Genomic DNA, 22,221 nt, shown 5'->3' with positions numbered 1-22,221 from the left:
AAGTTTAGATTACAGTTCCAGAGTGCAAAAATCTTGTGAAATCTGATCTTCTACCAAATGCTGTTCCTATTTTTATTTTCGCGTATTGCAGAGGCTTCTGCGAGGACCAACTGAGACATATTAAACAGTTTTGTGAAGATTAAAAGATTATGCAAATGTCCAACAAGTACTGACTGTGTGGATCTACCAGCACTGTGGGGCTTCCCTCTTCCAGGCAGCACCACAGAACCCCACTGCAGGACGATGCTCACCAGGGAGCTTGTGCAACCAGAGTCTTTTTAGACACTTCTTTATAATTGGGGTTGAGAGACTTAAAACACTTAAAAACATTTTTTTTTTTCGTATTGCTAATTTGTACAAGTTTAGCCGAATCTTATGAAATTCTCCAGTGAATCCCAAAAGATTATCTTCAAGGTATTTGCAGTAACAATACAATTCCTAAGTATGAGAACACATTGAATTCCAGCAATTTATTACTTATATTGCTTTTTTTCTTCAAGAAACAAGGCCCTCTTTAAAAGTTCTAGATATCTAATTGTTCAAGAAAGTCAGAATAATGTGAAAAGAACAATACTACAGGCACTTGCTACTTATTAGTATATGGCATAGAGAAAGGCTGGAATATTATAATGTTTTTACCCCAGACATCACTGGAAGGTGGAATGGACAACGTTCGGGCACTAAATTGAAACTTCCAATGAAAATAGTGATTCAGTCTTCACAAGATTGAAATGCCAAACTAGGAACATTTCATTGGATAACTTTAATGTGGTTATCCAATGCACAGTGCCTACACCTTGACTGTAACTATTCCTCATGTCTGTGCTCTTGGCACAAGAGTACAACTAACCTTAATATTACAGTCTAGACTAGAGGCAGTTCCCAGTAAGGGGAATTGGGGACATGGACCTCAGGGGACTTTTTGACTCTGTAGATATTGTGAAGGAGCTATAGCTTCTGGAATCCATGGGGTAGGATCTGCAGATGATGTGGACGCCAGGCAACACCCTGGACAGTGCTACAACAAAAGCTTGGCCCAATGTCAGCACACCTGTGTTATAGTGAAGAATGGAATCTATCTTGATGTGGCGCCAAGCCATTGTCTCCTGTCTTAAGAGTTAATACAGTTTGGCAGGCCAGTCACCTGCCCAAGGGACTCCTTAAGGCATGCTATGCAGAGAGGAGGAAAACCTCACCCTTTAAGGAGATGAGGTTCTTTTCCTTCCTAGAACTTCACTCCCCTTCCACAGTTGCTGAGCTTTAGTAGGGTTCACCCCGGGCTCCCCACCTTCTGTTCCTGTTTCTCCCTCTTTTTTCTTTCTCCCTCCCTCTCTTCCCCTCCACTTTCTCCCTCTTCCTCCTCCCTCTATCTCTCCACCCACCCCCTCTCTCAGAAGCTGTCACTAACTGTATGTTCTTTGCTCCTTTGGGCTTTTTCACTCTTTCTCTAAAGCTCTCCCACCTGTCATGTGGTTCTTTGTCTGCCATACAGCTGACCTCCATGCCATTCAAATTGTATGGCATGTCCCATCTCTCCTCTCCTCTCCTCTCCTCTCCTTTTCTCTCCTCTCCCCTCCTTCTGGCATTCACTCTCCTTTCCTTCTCTTTCCCTCCCTTCCTCTTTCTTTTCTTTCCTTCCCTCCCTCCCCTTCTTTTTCTCTCTCCTCCCCCTTCTTTTTCACTCCCCTTCCCTCCACTTCCCTTCCTTGCCCTCCCCTTCCCTTCCCCCCTTCCCTTTCCTTATCCCCTCCCCCTCCTTTCCCTGCCCTCCCCTTTATTTTTCTCTCTTCTCCCCTTCTTTCCCTCTCCCCTCCCCTTCCCGTCCCTTCCCTCCACTTCCTTTCCCTCCCTCCTCCCCTCCTCTTCCCTTGCCTCTCCTCCCTTCTCCTCTCCTCCCTTCCCTTCTCTCCCCTCCCCTCCCTTCCCTTTACCTTCCCTCCATTCTTTTCCTCAAGGGAGCTGCTAACACTTATAACTTGCTTGTCTTGCTCTTTTTCTTTTAAACTCTAATTAAATTGTCCTTTAGTTTGCTTGAATCCATTCTTAAATTCTTTAACAATGAGACCAAGAATCTCACATGGGAATTCCAATTGCCACCGTATCATCTGACAAGCACAAAGTGACTCTCTCAAGTTCCAGTGACACTACTCCATTGGAATCCTTTTTTGCCTTAATTTAGTCCAAGATCACCATTTTGATACCACAACAGGTAATAATACTGAATGTTGGCATAGATATTAGAAAAAGGGCTTTCTCAAAATCATGTCATATAATTTTAATGGGATAACTTTGTAAATTTTACGTTCTACCCATACATGCATTCCTACCTCTAAGAATTACTTCCTAAGTCTGTCTTGATGGACTTGCAGCTGTAGTGGGACTTGGATTCTTTATGTAACATCATTTTTAATAAGGAAATGCTGGAAACAAATATTCATCCTTAGAAAGATTTTAAAATACACACTCATAATAATCAAGGATAAGGATGGTAAAACTGTATGCTCTAGTACAGAAAGATGGACAAGATATGTTGTAAACTCTAGGTAATTCAAGATTTGTTTTTGAGTTTGTAATTGAGTGTGTACATACATACAACAGAATAATGATCTGTGAGAATACAGAATAAATATAAAGAAGGAAGAATAAATGTCCTGGCAGATCTCTCTCTCTCTCTCTCTCTCTCTCTCTCTCTCTCTCTCTCTCTCTCTATATATATATATATATATATATATATATATATATATATATATATATATATATTTAAGAGATATTCTAAGTTTACATTTATCAATACAAAGGCAAAACATTTGGAATTTCCCCAACAGTCTCTTGCTGGAGAAGAGAAGCCTGGGCAACCAGTGTGAAAACTGTCCTCATTAGGGAAGAGATTTACAGCTGTGCAGAGACAAGGTCGGGTCAGTGAAGGGGTGGCTGACAGGAATGCCTTAGATGTGCCTTATCCTTCACCTTCTCTTTAAGCTTTCATCTTATTTCAGGACCTGACTATGGACTGGAAGGGAATCATTGGTCTCTTCATCCCTCTGCCCAATGTGACCATGTTCAATAATCTCCTTTATTTGCTTTCTACAACTAAGTTGACCGTTTTAATTGATTTCTCCAGGATAAGTGATCAACAATGTCTGCAGACCCCCATGTTCTGCAACAGAAGGAAAAGGTTGTAGGAAGTGCAAATATGGTACGGAATATAGAGTCTTATGATATTTATATGTCTTTCAATCTTGTACAATTGCAAAATTCAAAATGTAATGGCATCACAGAATATGTGTATACATGCATATACATATAGAAATTTTCAACAGCCTTGTATGAGTTAAATGAACAATTCGTTTTCAGTAGTTTTAATTGGTATTTTTTTTGGCAGGGAGCTAGGAGATTAGACACAGAAGGCAGAGCACTTCACTGCTGTGTTGTCTGGTTGAGTGTAAGAATGTAGTGACATTGTAATGTTTTATTGATAGAGTTTTGATTTAAATCCTAATGAAAGATCACAGCTTTAAAGAAAATCAGACCCTAAAGAAGAGAGAGAGAGGACAGATTGTAGGAGTCACAGAAAGTGAAGAACACGAGGAGAACCTGGCCCACTGAATTAACTCATCAGAGATCACATGGGCTCCCAAGGCCAAAGCAGCAATCAAGGGGCCTGCATGGATCTGCATCATGTATGCTAAGGCTGTAGCTTGGTGCTCTTGTGGTGCTCCTACCAACGGTGGTGGGTGTGTCTCTGACTCTGTTGCTTGCTCCTGAAACTCTTCTTCCTATCGGGTTACCTTGTCCAGCCTCAATATGAGGGCTTTTAATTTGTCTTATTTTATCTTGTTTTATTGCGTTTGGTTGTTGTCTTTTGGAGGCCTGTTCTTTTATGAAGAGAAAGTAGTGGGAGTGGATCCTGAGGAGAGGAGAGGTGGGGTGTGGGGTGACCTGGGAGGAGTGAAGAGACCGAAAACTGTAGTCACGGTTTATAAATGAGAGAAGGATAGATTTTTAACTGAAAAAAATTCTTGTAAAGACAGCTGAATCCTATTGTTCAATATTGTTTACTTGAATCTAACAGCTTGTGTAGGTTTTGCTAAAAGAACTCAACATTAAAGATTAAAAATATTGAAAAAATATGGCAAGTGTCTGCAGCTTAAGTTCACTTTCCCAAAACTTTGATGTCTCTTTCCCAGCCAGGATACTTTCCAAAGCATAGTGGGGCTTTTCATATGCAGTCACAGTCTTAAATTTTTAAATGTCATGACTCATAAATAGAACCAATGGGGTCACCAGTGTCCTATTTCTGCATGCAAGAGAGATCGTTTATATTAATACATTCATATCTGAGGAAGGGCTTGTGTAGCATTGATTCAGAAAATGTTGCTGTTCAAATATTTTAGCAGTTGATTCTTATCAGAGGAGACTAAATGGGCGAATCTGTGTTTGAAGCAACATACCCAACAACAGCAAGAGCTCCAGGGCTGAACTAATTTAGTTGTTACTCATTCTTATTGTGTCTCAAAGGCATTTTATGTTCTGATTTGAAGCCCAACACATACCTGAGCTCTGTTCTTAAACACTAACAAGTGCCATTTAAGGTGGTTCAGTCTTCTGGGTGACATTCAGGACACATGTAAGATGGTGGTGACTATAAATGGTCCCAGAACATCCTTATATCTCAGACAAGGCTTGTCTCTCACTCAAGGTCATAAAACCATCACTACTAACTATCCATTTAAATTTAAAACTTAACTTATACTTTGTCTTTATTCTACAAACTTAATATAATCTATTTTTATTAAGTTTCTATTTTATTTTAGTTAACATTTTTGGCAAAGTGGACTATAAGCCACAAACTAGATAATAGCAGGCACATATATTGTATTTTGCTATACTTAAATGCTGTGACATATTCACTAACATTTTCAGTGCTAGGATCAGCACAGGCATACACATGTACATGTGCTGTATTTAATCACACGTATTCTAATGCATATGATTTGGAGCTTTGGAAATCCTGTTTCAGAATCTGTCCTTTTTGTTTGACTTGTTAGCACAAAAAGTAAGAATAGAAGAGTAATAAGAATTTCTTCTGAATCATTTGGGATTTTCCACTTTAATTGCTGAAGAATGGATGCTTTCAGGAGCATGATATTTATCATTGCATGGTGAAGCTATTATTCTCTTCATTTATCTTTTAGGAGACTAGGACACAGAAATCAAATACACAAAGAAAGACCGCATGGCCTTTCCTGATGCCTCATGCATCAAAATGGTTTTATTAGCAAATCAATTAAAATTCAAAAATGATTACTGAGGATTCATTAGGCACTTATGTGTTCTGGGGTTGCCCAGAAGTATACACAGAAAGTTATCATGTGCAATAATAGAGTGTTGAAGGTACAACAGAGGATTAGAATCTAAATTTTATGTGAGCACTTTAAAGAAGTAGAATAGTTTCAAGTCTGGGATGGTCCCATGACTCTCTGCACTAATTAATAATTTCTGAAAGCACAACTTTACAGAAAAATGTCAAGATTATGGAGGGAAAAGGCTCCCAAAATTTTTCAGTCAAGCATACAAACAAGGCTAAAGGGTGTGGTCTGCAGAGACATGGCAAGAGAAGGCTGGAAACAGGAAGAGAGACATGGATTCCCAAGTCTCCGTCATCACTTGTGGTCTTCACCTGCCTAGCAATGGGAACTGTCGGCACTTAGATGGTAGGCAATGGATTCCTTTCGATTCAGGCCATCCCCAATTGAGATATAATGGTGGGAATAAAGAAACTGGAAGGTAGTTACCCAAGAGTCAAGAAAAAATGCAAGCTTTAGTTTAGAAATAAAGGTAAGAAATAGCTTCAAGGCCCATTGATAGAGCTATAGCTTATGCCAATCACTTTTCAAATCTAATTTTCACATGTTCCAATGGGAAAATAAAACTATAGGCTATCTAAAAGTACTGAGTGTTAAAGTAATAGCCAGGTGTGTCAAAGCAGTGTGTACCTAGTAAATTGTAATACTTACTTTTTAGTACTAGAAATTTAGTCAGGGAAAAGGCCTGATTATAAAAGTAGAGAACTAGTTAAGTATATTTAGTTGATAACTAGTTAGTTTAGCTGGTTAGTTAGTAAGAGGTAATAGTCTAGACCAAGTTGATACCTATGGAAAAGTTAATTCTTGAATACTCACAAGAATAAGCCCACTCTCGTGTCTGGTTTTCAATTCTGTTTCTTGCTCTGCCATTTGCTCTTTTCCCAAAGGATTCCTACAAGCTCAAAGGACTGCTGGAGAGCAACTCAAGTGCACAATTAAATCCTTTCCCTGTCGTATCTCCCATAAACGCAAACTCTGCTCTTTCCATCTCCATAAGCAGTCCTTTATAGCACTCTATTTCTACACTGCTTCCTTCTATTCACCAGAGAGAAGCAACCATGTCTCAATCAAACCCTTTCTCTTAGTTGTTTGCAGTATCATTTGACCTGGGGAACCTGCGACCCCTTTCTTTTGCTTCCCTTTTTTCCTTGCCTTTTCTTTCTCTGCTTTTTTCTTTCTTCTTTTACCCCATTGCCTTCTTCTTTCCTTCCTTCCTTCCTTCTTTTCCTTTAGTTTTCTTCTTTGTTCTGTTTCACTTTGAGGCAGAGTCTTCTTTTCTCCCCTAGGCTGGTTTGAAACCGCTATGTAACTGAGGAAGATGGTGGTGTGATGTTGTACTTGGCTTTAGCATCTTAAATTCTAAGACTAGAGTTATCCCTCAGTATGCCTGGATCTATTTCTTTGTTTGCAGAAGAGCTGAAGTTTTTATGTGTTTTCCTTTCTTTTCATTTTCAGGACCACTATATGATAACTTCCCTTTCCCTTCTATTAAATACTCTAGGAAGCATGCAGCCTGCCGGAAACTCTAATCAGAAGTGGGTGATAGTCTCTTTTCCCATGTGACCTGAAATAAGGGGACACATTTCAATGACCTCATAGAAGTATGTTCATCATGGATTGCTGTTTTTGGGTGATCACCATCTTTTCCTGACACTGGCAGCAAAACAAAAGGTCTAGAGACAATATTCTCCACTGTCGCCAACGACTCCTTATGTTGAGACATTTGTTGTCTTACTGTCTTCCCCCCAAAATATGAGAAGTCTCAGGCCAAGAAGAAAGTATGATTGGAGCCCAGTTTCTCTGACTTTATCATTGAACGAGAGATTATTCTGTGGCAAGAGGAACGTTTCAGTTGATGTCATGTTATGCCACTGCACCATCGAGATATTGAAGTGTGGCTACAGAGTCAGGGTGACTAGAGTTAATTAACTCTTTTTGATACAGTAATTAATATGTGGGGTATTTTATTAGATACAATAATTAGAATGTTATGAGTTTTAGAGAAAACCAGGATGCCTCACCTGTTTCTTAAGCAAACTGACCTTCTGGTCAACCTGGGAAAGGCTAGCATGCAAAATCTGCACAGAAGGTAGACCGCTTTGTTCACACTAGACCACTGTGATAGAGTTCACTGACATTTCTGGACCATTTTCAGGATTCAGCCTTAGCCCATCCAGAATCTGATTAATTCACTCAGAGGCATCAATATTCATTTATAAGCAACTTTAAAATGTGATTTCAGGGCCCATTTCTTCCTGTCTTCATCATAATTCCTAGTCTTCCATGTTTCATCTAGGCATTAGGAATCATTGTTCGCAGAAAATTCACTTGATGTGTTGAGAAGGCATCAGTGGACCAGAACACACAACATGACTTCACGTGAAATACTCATATCAAAACCACTAGAGAAGATATATGAATTGGGTACAACTTGGTATGTATTATAATATGGACTGTAAGAAATTAAATTCGACCAAATAATGGTAGTAGAGATCTAGGCAGTAGTTTAAAAACATTTACTGGATGAACTCTGAGAATTATGAACAATTGTCTGTGGTCATTAGGAAACATCATTTTTGAATGCACTTGATTATACCCACATCACTAGCAAACAATTCTTGGTGAGATCTCTATGCTTTGCATACAAAGTCAACTCTGTTTAGTAGTTCCCTCAAAATTATAAAAGATTCAAGAGAAGAGAGCAAAGAAAAAGGAGTCTAGTTTATGGCCAAATCATAGGAGAAAAGTAGTCCAGAATATTCTCACAGTTTCTGTTCTGACAATTCGCTCCTTTCTTGCATCCCGTCAGGCCTCCCTTATTCATTGACAGACTATTATATTCAGAATGGTTACTGAAAACTTTCAGCACTCAGAAATGCTCGTGAGACATATAAAAATGTCTTTATTCAGACTGGAACATATAATACCTGCCAAATTTGTAGGTTTGAAACCACTTTCAATAAGAATTAAAAGGCCTTCTTCCTTGTTGAAATAGGACTATCAATAGACAACTTGTCTGCTTGCAAGAAATAGTGGGTTCTTGTCTCTGATGTTGCAATTTAGTTTAAAATCACTTTGTGATGACAGGGTACATAAAGATGGCAAAACTCTGAAGATGACAGTCTAATTTTCAAAGATGACCGATCATCGATAAAAGATTAAATAACGTAAACATTTGAAATGCCAGATTATCAGATGGTTGGCACCCTTTCAGTGTAGGATGCAGAGACACTACTGATAAGGCAGACTGATATTTCTGACATTCCTTGGATACACTATGCAACAATTTATCCTTCCCCAGGAGAGGTGAATGAATGGTTATTGGTTTTCACTTGCAAGTTATGCATTTTCCCATTTTAACACAATATATTAAACGGTAAAAAAAAAAAAAAAAAAAAAAATAGACTGTAAGTGGTCAAAATCAGTTTTTTTTAGAAAGTTAGATGCCTGATTTGGGAGCGTTCTACTTAAACATAGCTAGTACTATCAAAATATAGCAATTTTTATATACGTACAAGAATGATTAAACATGCTGGTCCTATGAAGCTCCAAATGAAGTTGTTTTCAGTGCTTAGCCAACATCTGAAAAGTGAGTGGGATATAAAAATCCGTCAATATGCTGCATGGGCTCTAGCAAACTAACATCCTCAAAGACACACTGTACACTCAGCAGTGTCTTTCAAATGTTCACAAAGTCTGTTTAACTTACACTTTGGTGGTGCCATAGTATCTGTATCCTAAAGATGCTGAGAATCCAACAACTACAGCTGGACTGAGATAGCCAAAGATATAAAAGTTCTTGTGCAGAAACCCCTTGTTGTAGATGACTCCAACAACGATGAGATACAGGTGTATGCCTTCAATGCACATCCAGGCAAAGGCAGCTAAGAAGAAGTAATGGAGTAGGCCAGCAATGACAGAGCAGACCAGCTGGAATGCAGAAGAAGGAGGAAACCATAAGCACCACGTTCCTTATAGTGATCACAACATATCTCCACGTTCTCTTCTTCACATCATGACTGACTGCACTGAAATATTCACGTCTCACCAGTTTTGTTTTTTAAGATGTCCTGCTTGTAGCTGATTGAAAAGATCTGCACCTCATCAATGGGAACTGTCAAATGATCTTGTGATAGAATTAAGCTATTGACTTGCCCACAGATTGGTTGTTCGTATGCACTGATGTTCTGGGATAAATTAGGGACTCTTCACACTTGAACTGTTTCTCAGTGGCTATATGATGGTTTAAGCTGACTTCTGTCTGGATATCATCATTCTTTCCATTTGATAAAGTTCAAAGAATGTAAATTATTGTTAAACCATATAAAACAAAGTGAGCATCTTGATTAAGTGGCATGATTTAAAATGTACATATCGTATATTTTTTACCAAAACATCCACTGTAGAATTGCTTAGAGTTGTAAATTTCTTATGTAAATTTTAAATGTGTTTTAGTTAAACATTTTTCATGAGTATTTACTTATTTCTTAGAACTGGACTTAGAATTAAATTTGCTATTTTTTTAAAAAAAGAAAGACCATTTATGTGTATGTGTATCTACTTGTCTGTATGGATACCATATGCATGTGGTGTATTTACAGGCCAGAGATAGTGTCAGATTTCTTGAGACTGGATTTAATGGATGGTTGTGAGGCACCAGATGTGGGTGTTGGGAATTCTGGTCTTTGTCAAGAGCAGCAAGTGCTTGTAAGCACTGAGCCATCTCTCCAGCTCATGGAGTTAGGCTTATGAGAACTAATTATTGACTGTAAAATAAATAATATTTATTACTGGAAAGATCATAGAATACACATAATTATTCCCCCTAGTAAGCCGACACAGGTAATGGAGAAATGGCTAGGTGAATAAGAACAACCATTGGCTCTTGCAGAGGACCAGGTATGGTTCTCAGGGCCCATGGTTGCTCAAAATTATTAGTAAATACAGTTCCAAGATCCAATGGCCTCTTCTTAATTCTGCTAGCACTAAGCACACAGTGCTACATATAATATGCATGCAGGAAAAATACTCACAAAGCAAAAAATAAAACAGTGTATTTCAATAATAGTGGGATTATATATTAAAATATGTGGGAGACTATCATATAAAGTTAGAGAAAAGAAAGATTCCTGGAAGTTGGAATTTGGAAGTCACTCATGAGGAAATTGGTATTTAGATAGATCTTTCATATGGGTAGATTTGACAGCAAAGAGCTGACAAATACACTATGTAAGGGTTGTAGTTCAAAAATAAGGGTGAGGGGAAAGAGGAAATACACATCAGAGGGCTGAGAGATATATAAAGTTGAGAGGTGTCACGAATCCTGCTGCAAAGCCTAGAAGCATTTTGTATATATAAAAAAGGGTGTTCCATGGTACCTAATTCAGAGTGAAAACCTAATTATTGGTTCCTGCCTTCAGTCCTTGGAAGATTTCCAAGAGGCAGAGAAACACAAAGGTGCCTTTGCATTTTTGCCATCCCAAGAAGACATTTAGCCAGTCCATGGAAGGTGGTTAGGATTCTAGCTGCTGCTGCTGTGTGTGAACTTCAGAGCTGTTCACATCCTCATCTAGAGTTACTGCCAGCCATTGGGTTATATCCCAGTTGCCTAGAGACCAAGGAGGATTGTTGGGATCAGTAAAGGACTCCGTGGCAGCTGGGATGATCCCTAGAGGAGCACCAGTTCCCTTCTTTCCTTCACTCAGGGCCAGCTGAACTTGTGGCCTGACTCTTCCAGTCTGAAATTCCAATTTTCTCTCATGAGCACATTTTAAATAAGTGTATCGCATATTTAACTCCGTTTCAGGTTCCACTTCTGTCCAGATATAGATTTTAAAACATGAAATCTTTGGTGAGGCCATCCCAACTGTTTTTGTGCCTGCTTTTAATACTAAAGTGAGCTTCATTTCCGCTTGTCTTTAGTTCTTTCTTATTGCTCATGAAAAAACAACAACAACAACAAAAAGCAAAAAACAAACAAACAAACAAACAACAACAACAACAACAACAAAAACCCAGGAATTCCTTTGGTGTAAAATTTTAGTTGTCCCAATAATTCACATAATGAAAGTTATTTTTTTGTTTAATGGATTTGATGACTGTGTCCTTCAGATATGTTAGCATTATGAAACCCAGAACAGATAACTTCAACAATTCCCCAGCATGTCTGCCCCATGTGACACTAGTTAGAAGAGAAAACAAGGAGGAAGAGCAGCTGGGGCAGGCTGCGTACCTTATTTGTATTCATGTTGATCCCAACAAGGAAAACAAGCTCTGCAAGAAAAAGGCTGCAGCAGAGGTTCTTGTGAATTGTGGTCCTGGTGCTCTGAATTTCACTGAAGAACCAGAAGGTGAAAATGCATATGGCGAGGCAAATCAGGGAGATGATTATCCCAAGCTGAGTGATCCTGGTCAGGATATTATAATCCTTAATATCCTGAGGGCAGATAATAGCAGGGTTGTTAAGAGGACGACTTAGTGACGTACCAAGGAGACTGCAATCCCCAACGAACTTCTCAGGGAAGTATTAATCAAAATGTTCATAAAACGTAAAAATAAAAATGTACATTTAGGTGAGAAAAACTTGTTCCTAGTATCCAGAGAAAGCTGATATAAATCATGTACCAGGCTAACATTACTATAATTAGTGATTTTTTTTTCTCTAAGCACAGTATATATTAGTATATGCCTGAATAATGTTATCACCATCAGTTGCATGACATTGAAAAGGCAATTCATCATTGTAATGGGAAAATGGTTAATTAAAACAGATTTATCAGTGGTAAGTCCAATGCTGATGTCTATGAGGTGATTCATCTAAAACACATTAAACAAAGGTAAAAGAAAAATGGGATATGCGAAGACCAAAGTAGTGTAGTTGAGACTGAAACGTAGACGACTTGTTTAATTTCACATGAAGAATAGAAGCTTTCCCCCTTAACACCATGAGAAAAAAAAACATCTTATAGTTGATATTACTTCAAACAAATGCATTGTGACACTTAATAAGCTTCATGGGTTATAAATGTTAATGGAAGTAAATTAATGACCTAGTGAAGAAACTTAGAATCAGCAACCTGATGAAGATTACAACACAGAGATACAAATAAGTAATAATAATAATAATGATAATAATAATAATAATTATTATTATTATTAGTTTTGGTGGTGGTAGTAGCAATCATGCAGTCCAAAGAAATGCTACAGAAGCAAAATATGCATCATAAGCATATCTATCTTATATTTTAATGCTTGAAAATCTTTGTGGTATTATGTTTTTAAGGACATATTGGGTAAAAATGTGTCAGATTTTTTCAGGCATCAAATTGAACCTATTATAAAGAAAAACATCTCCAGATACTATGAGAGTAAAATGTGTGACCAGCTATTGAAATATAATGTAACATCCAGAGCAATGGGAAAGTATAAAAGATGCTTTGGACTAGTAAAAGTCTCTGACAGGAAATGAACTAAATATTCCATATCATGCATGTCATAGAGGGGTAGGAAAGAGAGATGAAACCAAAACAAAACAAATTTAAAAAACGCAGGGTTTTCAACTACGCTAAACATGCTGTTGGTCCCCAAGAAAAATATGAAAAGATCATTCTTTTTGATAATATGGGGTAAAAAGAAAAAAGTGAGAATGGCGAGGATGATTGAGATGCTGTGAACACAAAGCGTGACCCTGACTTACAATGGACGTACTAGATGACATCAGAATTGCAAAGTGCGTCAGGTGACTACAGCGGCAGGAGGTGTGGGTTTCATTTGAGTATGTCATCTCACAGCCTTCTGATGACCAGCTGCCGTTATCCATGGCATCGGCTGAATAGTCCCAAAAGGCACATTGTGTCCTGTACCTATCTGAGAGCTGAAAAACAAGCATCCCACTCATGAGACAAAGAGGAAACTCTAGACAGCATCACTGCTTTGGCTGCATTTAAAACATCGCTGCTAGGATTGGCATGATGACTGAGGTGTGACCGCAGAATCAATGCTGACAAGACATTTGATCTTTTGTAGCAGATTTGAAATTAATATTGCAGTGAGGTTATGTTTTTTCAATTTTTGTAGAGTTGTGATAATTTTTATCAAGTGACATCATGTATACTTCAAACAGAAAGAGCATTGCATTCATCATCTGTCTTTACTCAGCAAATGCTTACTTTTATCAAGCATTTGTCAATTATACTCTAAAAATGCAATATTAACCAAAACAATGTGTACTTACTGTTGGTCTTACATTCTACTTGTATATAAAAGTTATGAAATGAGAAAAAGAAGAAAATTAAATGGAAAGTAGCTCTAGGGGGCTTTTCATAGATGATGATGTCATGTGAGCGTGTTACATTTGTATGTGTGTGTGCAGTGTGTGCACAAGCATACACATGCACAAACATGCTGTAGTTCTGGTGCAGCGATTAGAGGGCAGTTGCAGGAAGCAGTCTGCCCTCCTGTCATTTGCATGTGCTTCTGAAGGATTACCTCAGGTTGTCAGGCTTTGCTCACAGAGCCATTTCACAAGCTCTTAAACGGTATCTTTAGTCCTTAAAGATATGGCCTTAGAAACTTCCAAAATTAATAATGTACTTAAAGTAAAACTAGAATAAAGTTAAATCTAGAACTTTACACATGTCATTCATTAGTATTGACAAGAAATTTCAAGAAGAACTAGAAATGCAAATTATTTTATAGAAAACTAGTTCAGTGTTCGGGTGTAGATCATTGGTTGAGTGCAAGCTTAGAAAGGAACAACTTGGGTTCAATTTACATCATTGAAAAGAAAGAAGGGATGAAAACTGTATTACACTTTCTGTTTAATTTTCAATATATTTATTCTCTAAGAGTCATACATAACTAAAGTAACACCACCAAAGTATATTCCAGTTCACTGAATGTACACCAATTTTAAAGGTCACCCCAAACAACTTACCTTTACATGGCTTAGTGTAAATGTAATTTTTTCAAGTTCATACAATGTGGGTGGATTTGAGCTAATTGAGGCAGAAATCACTGAAGAAATGACTTTTTCCTTCCCTTCAGAATTATCATTTTGAGGGTCCAGTAAGAAGTTCTCAGAGGAGGAAAGCAAGGGACCAATGCTCTTATAGCACAGGAATGCAACTACAACATTGCCTGTCAATCAAATGAATGTAGTCAGTGCACTCTTAGAAAATAAAGGTATATTAAAGCTCTTCAACACACAAAAAAATGAGTAGACAAAAGTTATACTCTATAGAAGTAATAAAAATTCACATTGGAAGGTAAAATATCCCATCTGTGCAGTATCATGCTGCATCCGTATCTCACATTCTTTGACCTCTGTGAACTATCATGACATCATCTTTTCACAAACCTTGGCATGATCTTAACAGAGAGCCAGAGTTTGAAGCATATTCATCCCTTAAGAGCAAGCTTCAGCTCATGTGTCCTTGTGCAAATGGACTGGAAGTAAGAGGACTGAGACTTGATTAAGCCTGGATACACCTCTCTGAGCTCAGCCTTGCAGTCATTGCAATCTATCCTCCTGAAGTTGAAAGCAAACAGTTCTGAGGAGTCAGAGAAGCCATGTTTTACCTTATCACTGCCCAAATGCAGAATCAGAAAGACAAATATCAATAGTATATTCAGAAAGGACTGTGGCCACAAAACTGGGTTCCTCAACACCACACTGATAAGTAGCATTCTTTCCATATGATTGTGTGAGAAATAGTTCCTTAGTACATTACTGCTCATTTTAATTGTTACAAGGCCTTGATTGACCTAGGTACATCACAGAATCTTTCTTTGACCTACCAGCTTGGAAAACACTGATCCATGAAACAAACAGATTTCAGTCTATGTGAAGATTAAACTTGCTTGCCAACACCTGGGGAAGAGGGAACCTCAACTGAAGAAACGCTTCCATCAGATTGACCTGAGAACATGTCTCTTTTGTTGATTGCTAATTAATATAAGTGATGCCAACTCATTGTGGGCAGTGATGTCACTGCACAGGTGTGTGTCACACTGTGTAAGGAAGGTAGTGATACCTAAGCCTGGGGAGGACCCAGTAAGCAGGGTTCCTCCACGGCTTCTGGTTAGTTTCTACCACCAGGTTTTCCTTTAGCTTCTCTTCAAAATGTACTGTAACCTATAAGTCAAATGAATTCTTTCCTCCTCCCCATTGCTTTTGGTCAGCAAAAGCAGAGTTCTAACCAGAACAGTCTGGAGTATTTGAGCTAGTGACATCAAGGCTCTTAGAAATGGCCATGATGCTAATGTGTTCCATAGATTGACTAGGGCTTGAAGGAAGAATTGAAGACTTCAGGAAATGTCAGGCCCATTGATCGGGATGGTCCCTTCTTAGGGGCCATAGTAAGAAATGGTCCCAAAGGAAATAAAAAGTGAGTAAGAAAAGGTGTACCTAAATTATCTTATTACCTACTGCTATCTAAAGTAGTGCTTTTTAAACACCAATTTGTGATTTTGGACAAGGGGTGCCATAGAAATCTCCAAAACTCCCATTGTATTTTCTTGAATATTTTTTTCTTCCAACATTTTGAATGTTTTCAGTTGTTAATTTTAGAAATTATTAATCTTTGAACTTTGTTACCAGACTTGATTGTGAAATGTTCCCCATTCAACTGTGCTTTGGATGTTTGATATCCAGCTGGTGGGGGCATCTTGAAGGCTAGGGAGCTATTCATGAGGTGCTACCTGCAGTAAAGACATCGTTTACTGGGCCTGAAGCACAGTCATAGGGGAAAGGAGTAAGGGGAAAATGGGAGGGAGGGAGGAATGGGAGGATACAAGGGAGTGAATAACCACTGAGATGTAATATGAATAAATTAATAAAATAAAATTTAAAAAAGTTACTGTTACTCCTAGTTCCGTTCTTCTTTCTCTACTTGTCATGCATGGAATTTCCTTTGCACTCCACTTCCCTCTTGTAAATGTTTTTATTTCCTCAGATAAGGAGATTAGATGAGAGTTGTACCAAAATTTACTAATACATGGCTTGGACTGAGCCCAGAACATTTCTAACTATCCCTAGGCTGAAGCTTATAGCCTCTGTACAATCTAATCTTCTGCATGCCTGGACCTTGAAGGCTTCAGCTTCCAGACTCTGTTAACTAGGCCTAGAATGTTTTCACCCTCTGAGACTTACTGAATAAGCTCACCCTTTTTTTAATTCTTTCTGAACTCTGGCTGGCTGGTTCAGCTCAGCTGTTCTGGCTCAAAACTCCTCACTAAGCTGACTGACTCAAACTGTCTTCCCTTGGTATCTCACTGAATTGCAGAAAAACTGCCTCTGGACTCCAGAAACTGAACTGCACTCAACTGAGGTGCATCCAACTGCCCCAAACTGTACTGACTTCCAAACTCCATTGTACTGTTTCCACAACTCTACTGTATTCCTGTATTGTACTCCACTCCACTCCACTCCACTGCTCTCTCTCTCTCTCTCTCTCTCTCTCTCTCTCTCTCTCTGTGTGTGTGTGTGTGCTGCTTTTAAGTAGCCGTTCTCTTCTGATAGTTGGACATATCCTATCTCTGACTTATTCTGCCTAATCTTTCTCTGATTTGTCACTTTTTCTGCTTCTCAGTTATACATCACTTTCAAACATGGATGCTTCCTTCTACAAACTAACTTATCTTCAGTCTTTGGGATTAAAAATAGGTACTAAGAGCATGTCTGTATTCTGCCCCATGGGATTCAAGATCATTCAGCTGGATCACACATACCTAGAAGGTCTTTGGGTGTGATCCCTTGCCAGAGCAGCCATGTTGCTGGGTTACAATTCCTCTATACCCTCTGCCATACACTCCTCCCTAACTTCCCCACATGATGGACAAACTCAAAGTGTGAGCCAAATAAATCTTTCCTCTTTTAAGGTTTCCTGCCAGATATTCTGTAACTAACACAACAAATCTTTCTACTAAGAAATAAGGCCCACTCACCAACAAAAGGGATTGCAGATGTAGACTCATTTGAAAAGAATACATCGTTTCATACTGAATTCCATCTGCTCTCTTGCTTATGATGTTTATGCTTTCTTTGTCCTGTACTCTTTCTATATTCTGTTAGCATTAGCATAACTTTTTCTAAGAACAAAAAACAGCCTTTTATTCAATGTCTATAACAAATGTGTATTTATTTAGTGCAAATGACTGTGTTAAAGTTCGTGTATATGTATACATATATATGTATATATATGTGCACCTGTTAGTAGCTATTTTCCCTGAGATTCGTTTGTTGTTGCTGTTGTTGTTTTTAATTATTATTTTGGAATGCTATCAATCATTTTTCCCATTGATGCAATAATGCTTTGCAACCTATATTAGTGGAAAACCATCAGAGTGAAAAAAGTTATGATTTCCCAGCATGTTAAATTTCAAGAGTACATATTCCAATATGGACTGCACAATGAACTTCTTAAAGAATCATGTTTCCAAATGGCTTTATTGTTCCTTGTTTTTGAAGAATGCTAAAGGTTCTTCTTAGCAGAATATTCTTAAGTGGTCTGTTTGGACGTCTGATTATTGTCCTAATTTCACAAGTAATTAAAGGAAAATATGTAGAAGTCATTAACTATTATGCTTTTCTAAAATGGTAAAACCAAGGATCAGAGCACAGAATCTTGTTTTGTCACCACACCCGGCTCCAACACATTTCTAAAATCAGCTTATAAAATAATGTAAAGAACAGTTTCTGCCTTTTGATCCCCTCTGAATTCCCTCCAATGGCACCTTTTAAAAAATTTCTAATCAATTTCACAAGAATAATCATATGCAGACATCGTGGGGATGCTATATCAGTTTGTAGGTTTGTTCTTTCTGTTAAGGTTTAACCTTGAGGAAGAGACACTTTTTCGCTCTGCATTGGTGAGGTCTGATATTGCCATCTCCTTGAGCTGTCCGTTTACGTGTGTCATCATTAAACATAACAATGCTACCATACAATCAGTCAGCATCTCTCTGAGGTTTTAATTCACTGACAATTTCATCATTTGTCACCATAATAGGTATTTTCAATGTGTTTTCCACAACTTCTAAACACTATTCAAATTGTCTTTGAAATTTCAACTGTTTAACGGGCTCCGTGGATATGTTCATAAATATTATATGTACGCTTCATTGATTACAGGATGGTTTAGTAGCATAAGAGCTAAGGGTTCAGCTATTTTTCATTTGTTTTGTAACTATGTGTTTCTCACTTTGATCAGAGCACAAATAACAGTGAGGATAAAGAATAAAGGAAAAAATCCCAAGCAATGGAAAACAAAATGAACTGAAACAAAACAAAGACAATATCATGAAGCTAACTTGTAGAATGGTCACTGAAAATAAAGTCTTTGTCCATAAAGCTTTCTATGTGTATTGTATAGTTTCACATATATTTATGATTACCCACACACTCTTTGAGGAAATGTTTCAATTCATGTTTATCCAACATCTCTACCTATGAGAGAACAACTATGACAGAAATTATACTATGATAATTGTTCCAGGAAGAAATAAATGAAAAAATAAATTAAAATAGTAACTACTGTCTTGACTCCAGTTAGGTAACGAGGAAAAGCTTGTTGAGTTGATTTCTTTATTAACCTCTTCCTTTCTAGTGCTGCTCTAACAATTTGCTGATAAACATGAAGACAAATCCATTAACTTTGCACCTTAGTTCCATTATCTACCAAATGAGATTGTTAAATTAGATAGTCACTAAATTGCTTGTTAAAAGCATTCATTGTCTTAAATTTTTAAAAGTTGCATTTAACTTACAGTATACTATATGCAAGCTAAGGAATGATGAACGAAAAGGCCAAATATAAACAATAACTTTTAAAAAACATACCTCTACATGCTATTACAAATTTGGTTTCATTATGAAAAATCAGGATATTTTTGGTTAAAAATCTCAGGTGGTCATGTCAGAATGAAATCTCAACTATAAATATGAATATTCTGTATAGGAACTTAAAATACTTCTATAGAAAATTACATGTATATTTTTTACATAGTCCAGGGCATAGTAAGTATTTATTAGAAGTGCACAAGTATTCATAAGATGCTGAAGTCTTACCAGTTGAGTAATATGAAGTTTTTTTCTTTGGGAATACTTTTGCATAGCCTCCTTCCACATTCATATGGGGGTGAGCATGCTTCATTTGGTTTGAATCAAAAACAAAAACTTTGAGAGCTGAAATAAGACCATGGATATAAGAAATATCCTGAAATTTGTTTAATCAATGTAACTTTTAAATTTAGAGACATTTGCATTGGATACCATTTTTTTTTGTTTTCTTTCTTTTGACTATTGCATTCATGGCTTAATATTTAATGAGTTGGAATAAAAACTAAAGTCTACACATGCAGGAGTATACAGACCAATTTCTAAAGCAATAATGTCCACAGTGTCTTATAGGTCTGCCTCATCAACAGTCTACACACAACATTTAGCCAGAAATGCCGCAAAGGCGACATCACATGAGATAGAAAATTTAATTAAAACCTTCAGATATTTGAGGTTATTGAGTTATTCTTTCCTCAAGAGTGAACTTTGTAGACGACAATGTCTTGCCTCAATATCAAACGCATGGGCATACCTGTTAGACTGTCTGCAATGTGGATAAAACTTACTGTAGAAAGACTGACCTAATTATAGTTTTGAGTAATAGTTCCCTTTTAGGGTATATTAGCATGTTCTTCATGCAGAAACATAGTGTGCCTACATATTAATATCATTTTTATTCTTAATTTGGGCAGGCAATGAATACCTGTGAAATAATTTTTCTGTCAATATATCACTGCTTAGCAGTATATCAGCCAGAGATGCAATATAGATACATTCAATGATTAATAAAACATGTTGTTTCTTTAGAAGAACCCATCCTCAGCTTTATTCATAATTTCTGTATTTTTTTCAATACCTGCATGAAGCAGAAAACTGTGCTTCATTATTGTAATGGCCACACGCTATCACAATTCCTAGAGAAAAAATTAAATATAGTATGTCCATACTTCCTGATACAAATATTATAGGTTAAGGTGAGGAGATGATTTTGTGAGCATGACAAGGGAGGAATATCTTTTGCCAACTTTCATAATAAACAGTTTATGTACAGAAAAAGAGAGGCAATAAAGATGGGGTGGTGTGCATCATCGACATAGTCAGCCTCTCTACTAGCATGGCTTTCCATTCACTTGGGCATTGACAAAACTGTGCAATCTAACATTTCAAGAACTGCCTCTTACTGTCCTGTTTTGAAATTCTGCTACTTTGAAGCACACCGTTACCTCTATGCCTTACCCACGTCAGTAGAACTCATATCGAACCGAGTAGTGTTTTGGAAGTTCTGAGAGAGCCTTAAGGTAACATGCTCAGCAGTGTGCATCAGTTTTGTGAGATGTAGTCTTCTGTGATTTGTAGGTAATTGTTCCCAAAGTTTAACTGCATTATTTTGAACAAAATTATTGATGGTTTTTACAAATTCCTATTTAAGGAAAAACATGCCTTTAGAAATATTGTTATATCCCACAGAACAGAATTATAGGAAACAATTTAAAGATCAACTACACTGTGGATTAAATATCTGCCTACTCACAGTAAGAGAAGAATTGAAACGGGCATCCTTGGCTGAATTGGTGCTGTTTATGTGGTCTAGTAATGGAGGTGATTCTGATAGTATCTCTATGTACGTGATTATATCCGTCAGAGAGAGCTCAGCCTCAGAATTTCTGTAGATTTCATGGAATAAAGTCATCTGCTCTTTTATGGGTCCAATCTGAGAAAAACAATGAGTCAAGAAAAAGGAAATGAGATATCTGTTGGAGGATTTTACAAATAAGGTTTATAGGCTTGGGAAGTTGGTTCAGTGAGAGAGAGGGGGAAAGAGAGAGAGGGAAGGGGAGAGAGAGAGAGGTAGAGACAGAGAGAAAGGGAGGGAGGGAGGGATGGAGGGAGAGAGAGAGAGAGAAAGGGAGAGAGGGAGGCCAGAAGAGGGCATCAGGTCACATTATAGATGGTTAGGAGCCACCATGTGGTTGCTGGGAATTGAACTCATGACCACTGGAAGAGCAGTCTGTGCTCTTAACGGCTGAGCCATCTCTCCAGCCCCAACAAAGTTTATTTAGAGAGGGTTTACAAACAACTGAGAAAGGTTTGAGCATACTCCAGAAACACATAGAGCATATTTTCATGGACAATTAAAAAGTTATTTTGAAATAACTTTCTTATTCCAGTATAGAATAAGATCGAAGCCAGTGAACCTATCTTAATATTTAAATCTATCAGTTCTTATAAGTCCTGATATCCTAAGGTGGAAATTATGATTTAATAACTTGAATCTGATTGCTTTCCACCAAACATTCCTCAGTAGGTGATGAAATGGAAATGCCCTGGCCGGAAGGTCACGCCTTATATTGTGATTCACCCTTTCACTCACATAAAAAACAATTTTATAAAATGTCCTACTTTTTTATTTGCTCTTTGAAGTATTCACTTTGAAGTACAAAATCTAGTTGCATCTAACTACGTCTCCTTGGAACGTGGTGCTGGTTCTGAGCCAATGTGTCTTTTAACTATTTCATTCAACAACTCCCTTTCATCTTTAAAATAATTTTCCAGTACACCAACTAATGAAAATAATGTAAATTAAACAGGATAAGGTCTTCTACAATGCTTTGGAAAGTTTCGCATTAATCCTAGGTGTGATGTAAATAATATTTGCATGGCTGTGTGCAAACAGTTCCAGTTCCACGTGAGGTTTAGCTGCTCAACATTTTCAAATAGGCCTTTGGTGGCACTTTGAATCTTTAACTGAGATCAACATGTCAAAATGAAATATATTTCAACCTAAAGTGTCTACTT

At 37.6% G+C, this 22,221-nt stretch overlaps 2 protein-coding genes across 4 annotated transcripts in view; both read right to left on the bottom strand.

Annotated features, from left to right (window-relative positions):
- Nucleotides 1-22,221, bottom strand: part of Fubp1 (far upstream element binding protein 1) — a 909,332-nt gene that overhangs the window by 736,286 nt on the left and 150,825 nt on the right. The gene's annotated exons all lie outside the window — the stretch shown is intronic.
- Adgrl4 (adhesion G protein-coupled receptor L4) overlaps nt 1-22,221 on the bottom strand; it is a 95,442-nt gene that overhangs the window by 15,230 nt on the left and 57,991 nt on the right. For both annotated transcript variants that reach the window (XM_051166040.1, XM_051166041.1), the window contains 8 exons: nt 20,957-21,136; nt 20,662-20,845; nt 19,435-19,551; nt 14,302-14,504; nt 13,063-13,239; nt 11,599-11,802; nt 9,076-9,296; nt 8,882-8,948 (listed from right to left, as the gene is read on the bottom strand). In XM_051166040.1, the coding sequence (XP_051021997.1) occupies nt 8,882-8,948; nt 9,076-9,296; nt 11,599-11,802; nt 13,063-13,239; nt 14,302-14,504; nt 19,435-19,551; nt 20,662-20,845; nt 20,957-21,136 (1,353 nt within the window). The remainder of the gene's footprint in view (nt 1-8,881; nt 8,949-9,075; nt 9,297-11,598; nt 11,803-13,062; nt 13,240-14,301; nt 14,505-19,434; nt 19,552-20,661; nt 20,846-20,956; nt 21,137-22,221) is intronic.

This window comes from Acomys russatus, chromosome 23 (genome assembly GCF_903995435.1).
Source record: "Acomys russatus chromosome 23, mAcoRus1.1, whole genome shotgun sequence".
Taxonomy (NCBI): Eukaryota; Metazoa; Chordata; class Mammalia; order Rodentia; family Muridae; genus Acomys; species Acomys russatus.
This window is presented reverse-complemented; position numbering and strand designations above follow the sequence as displayed.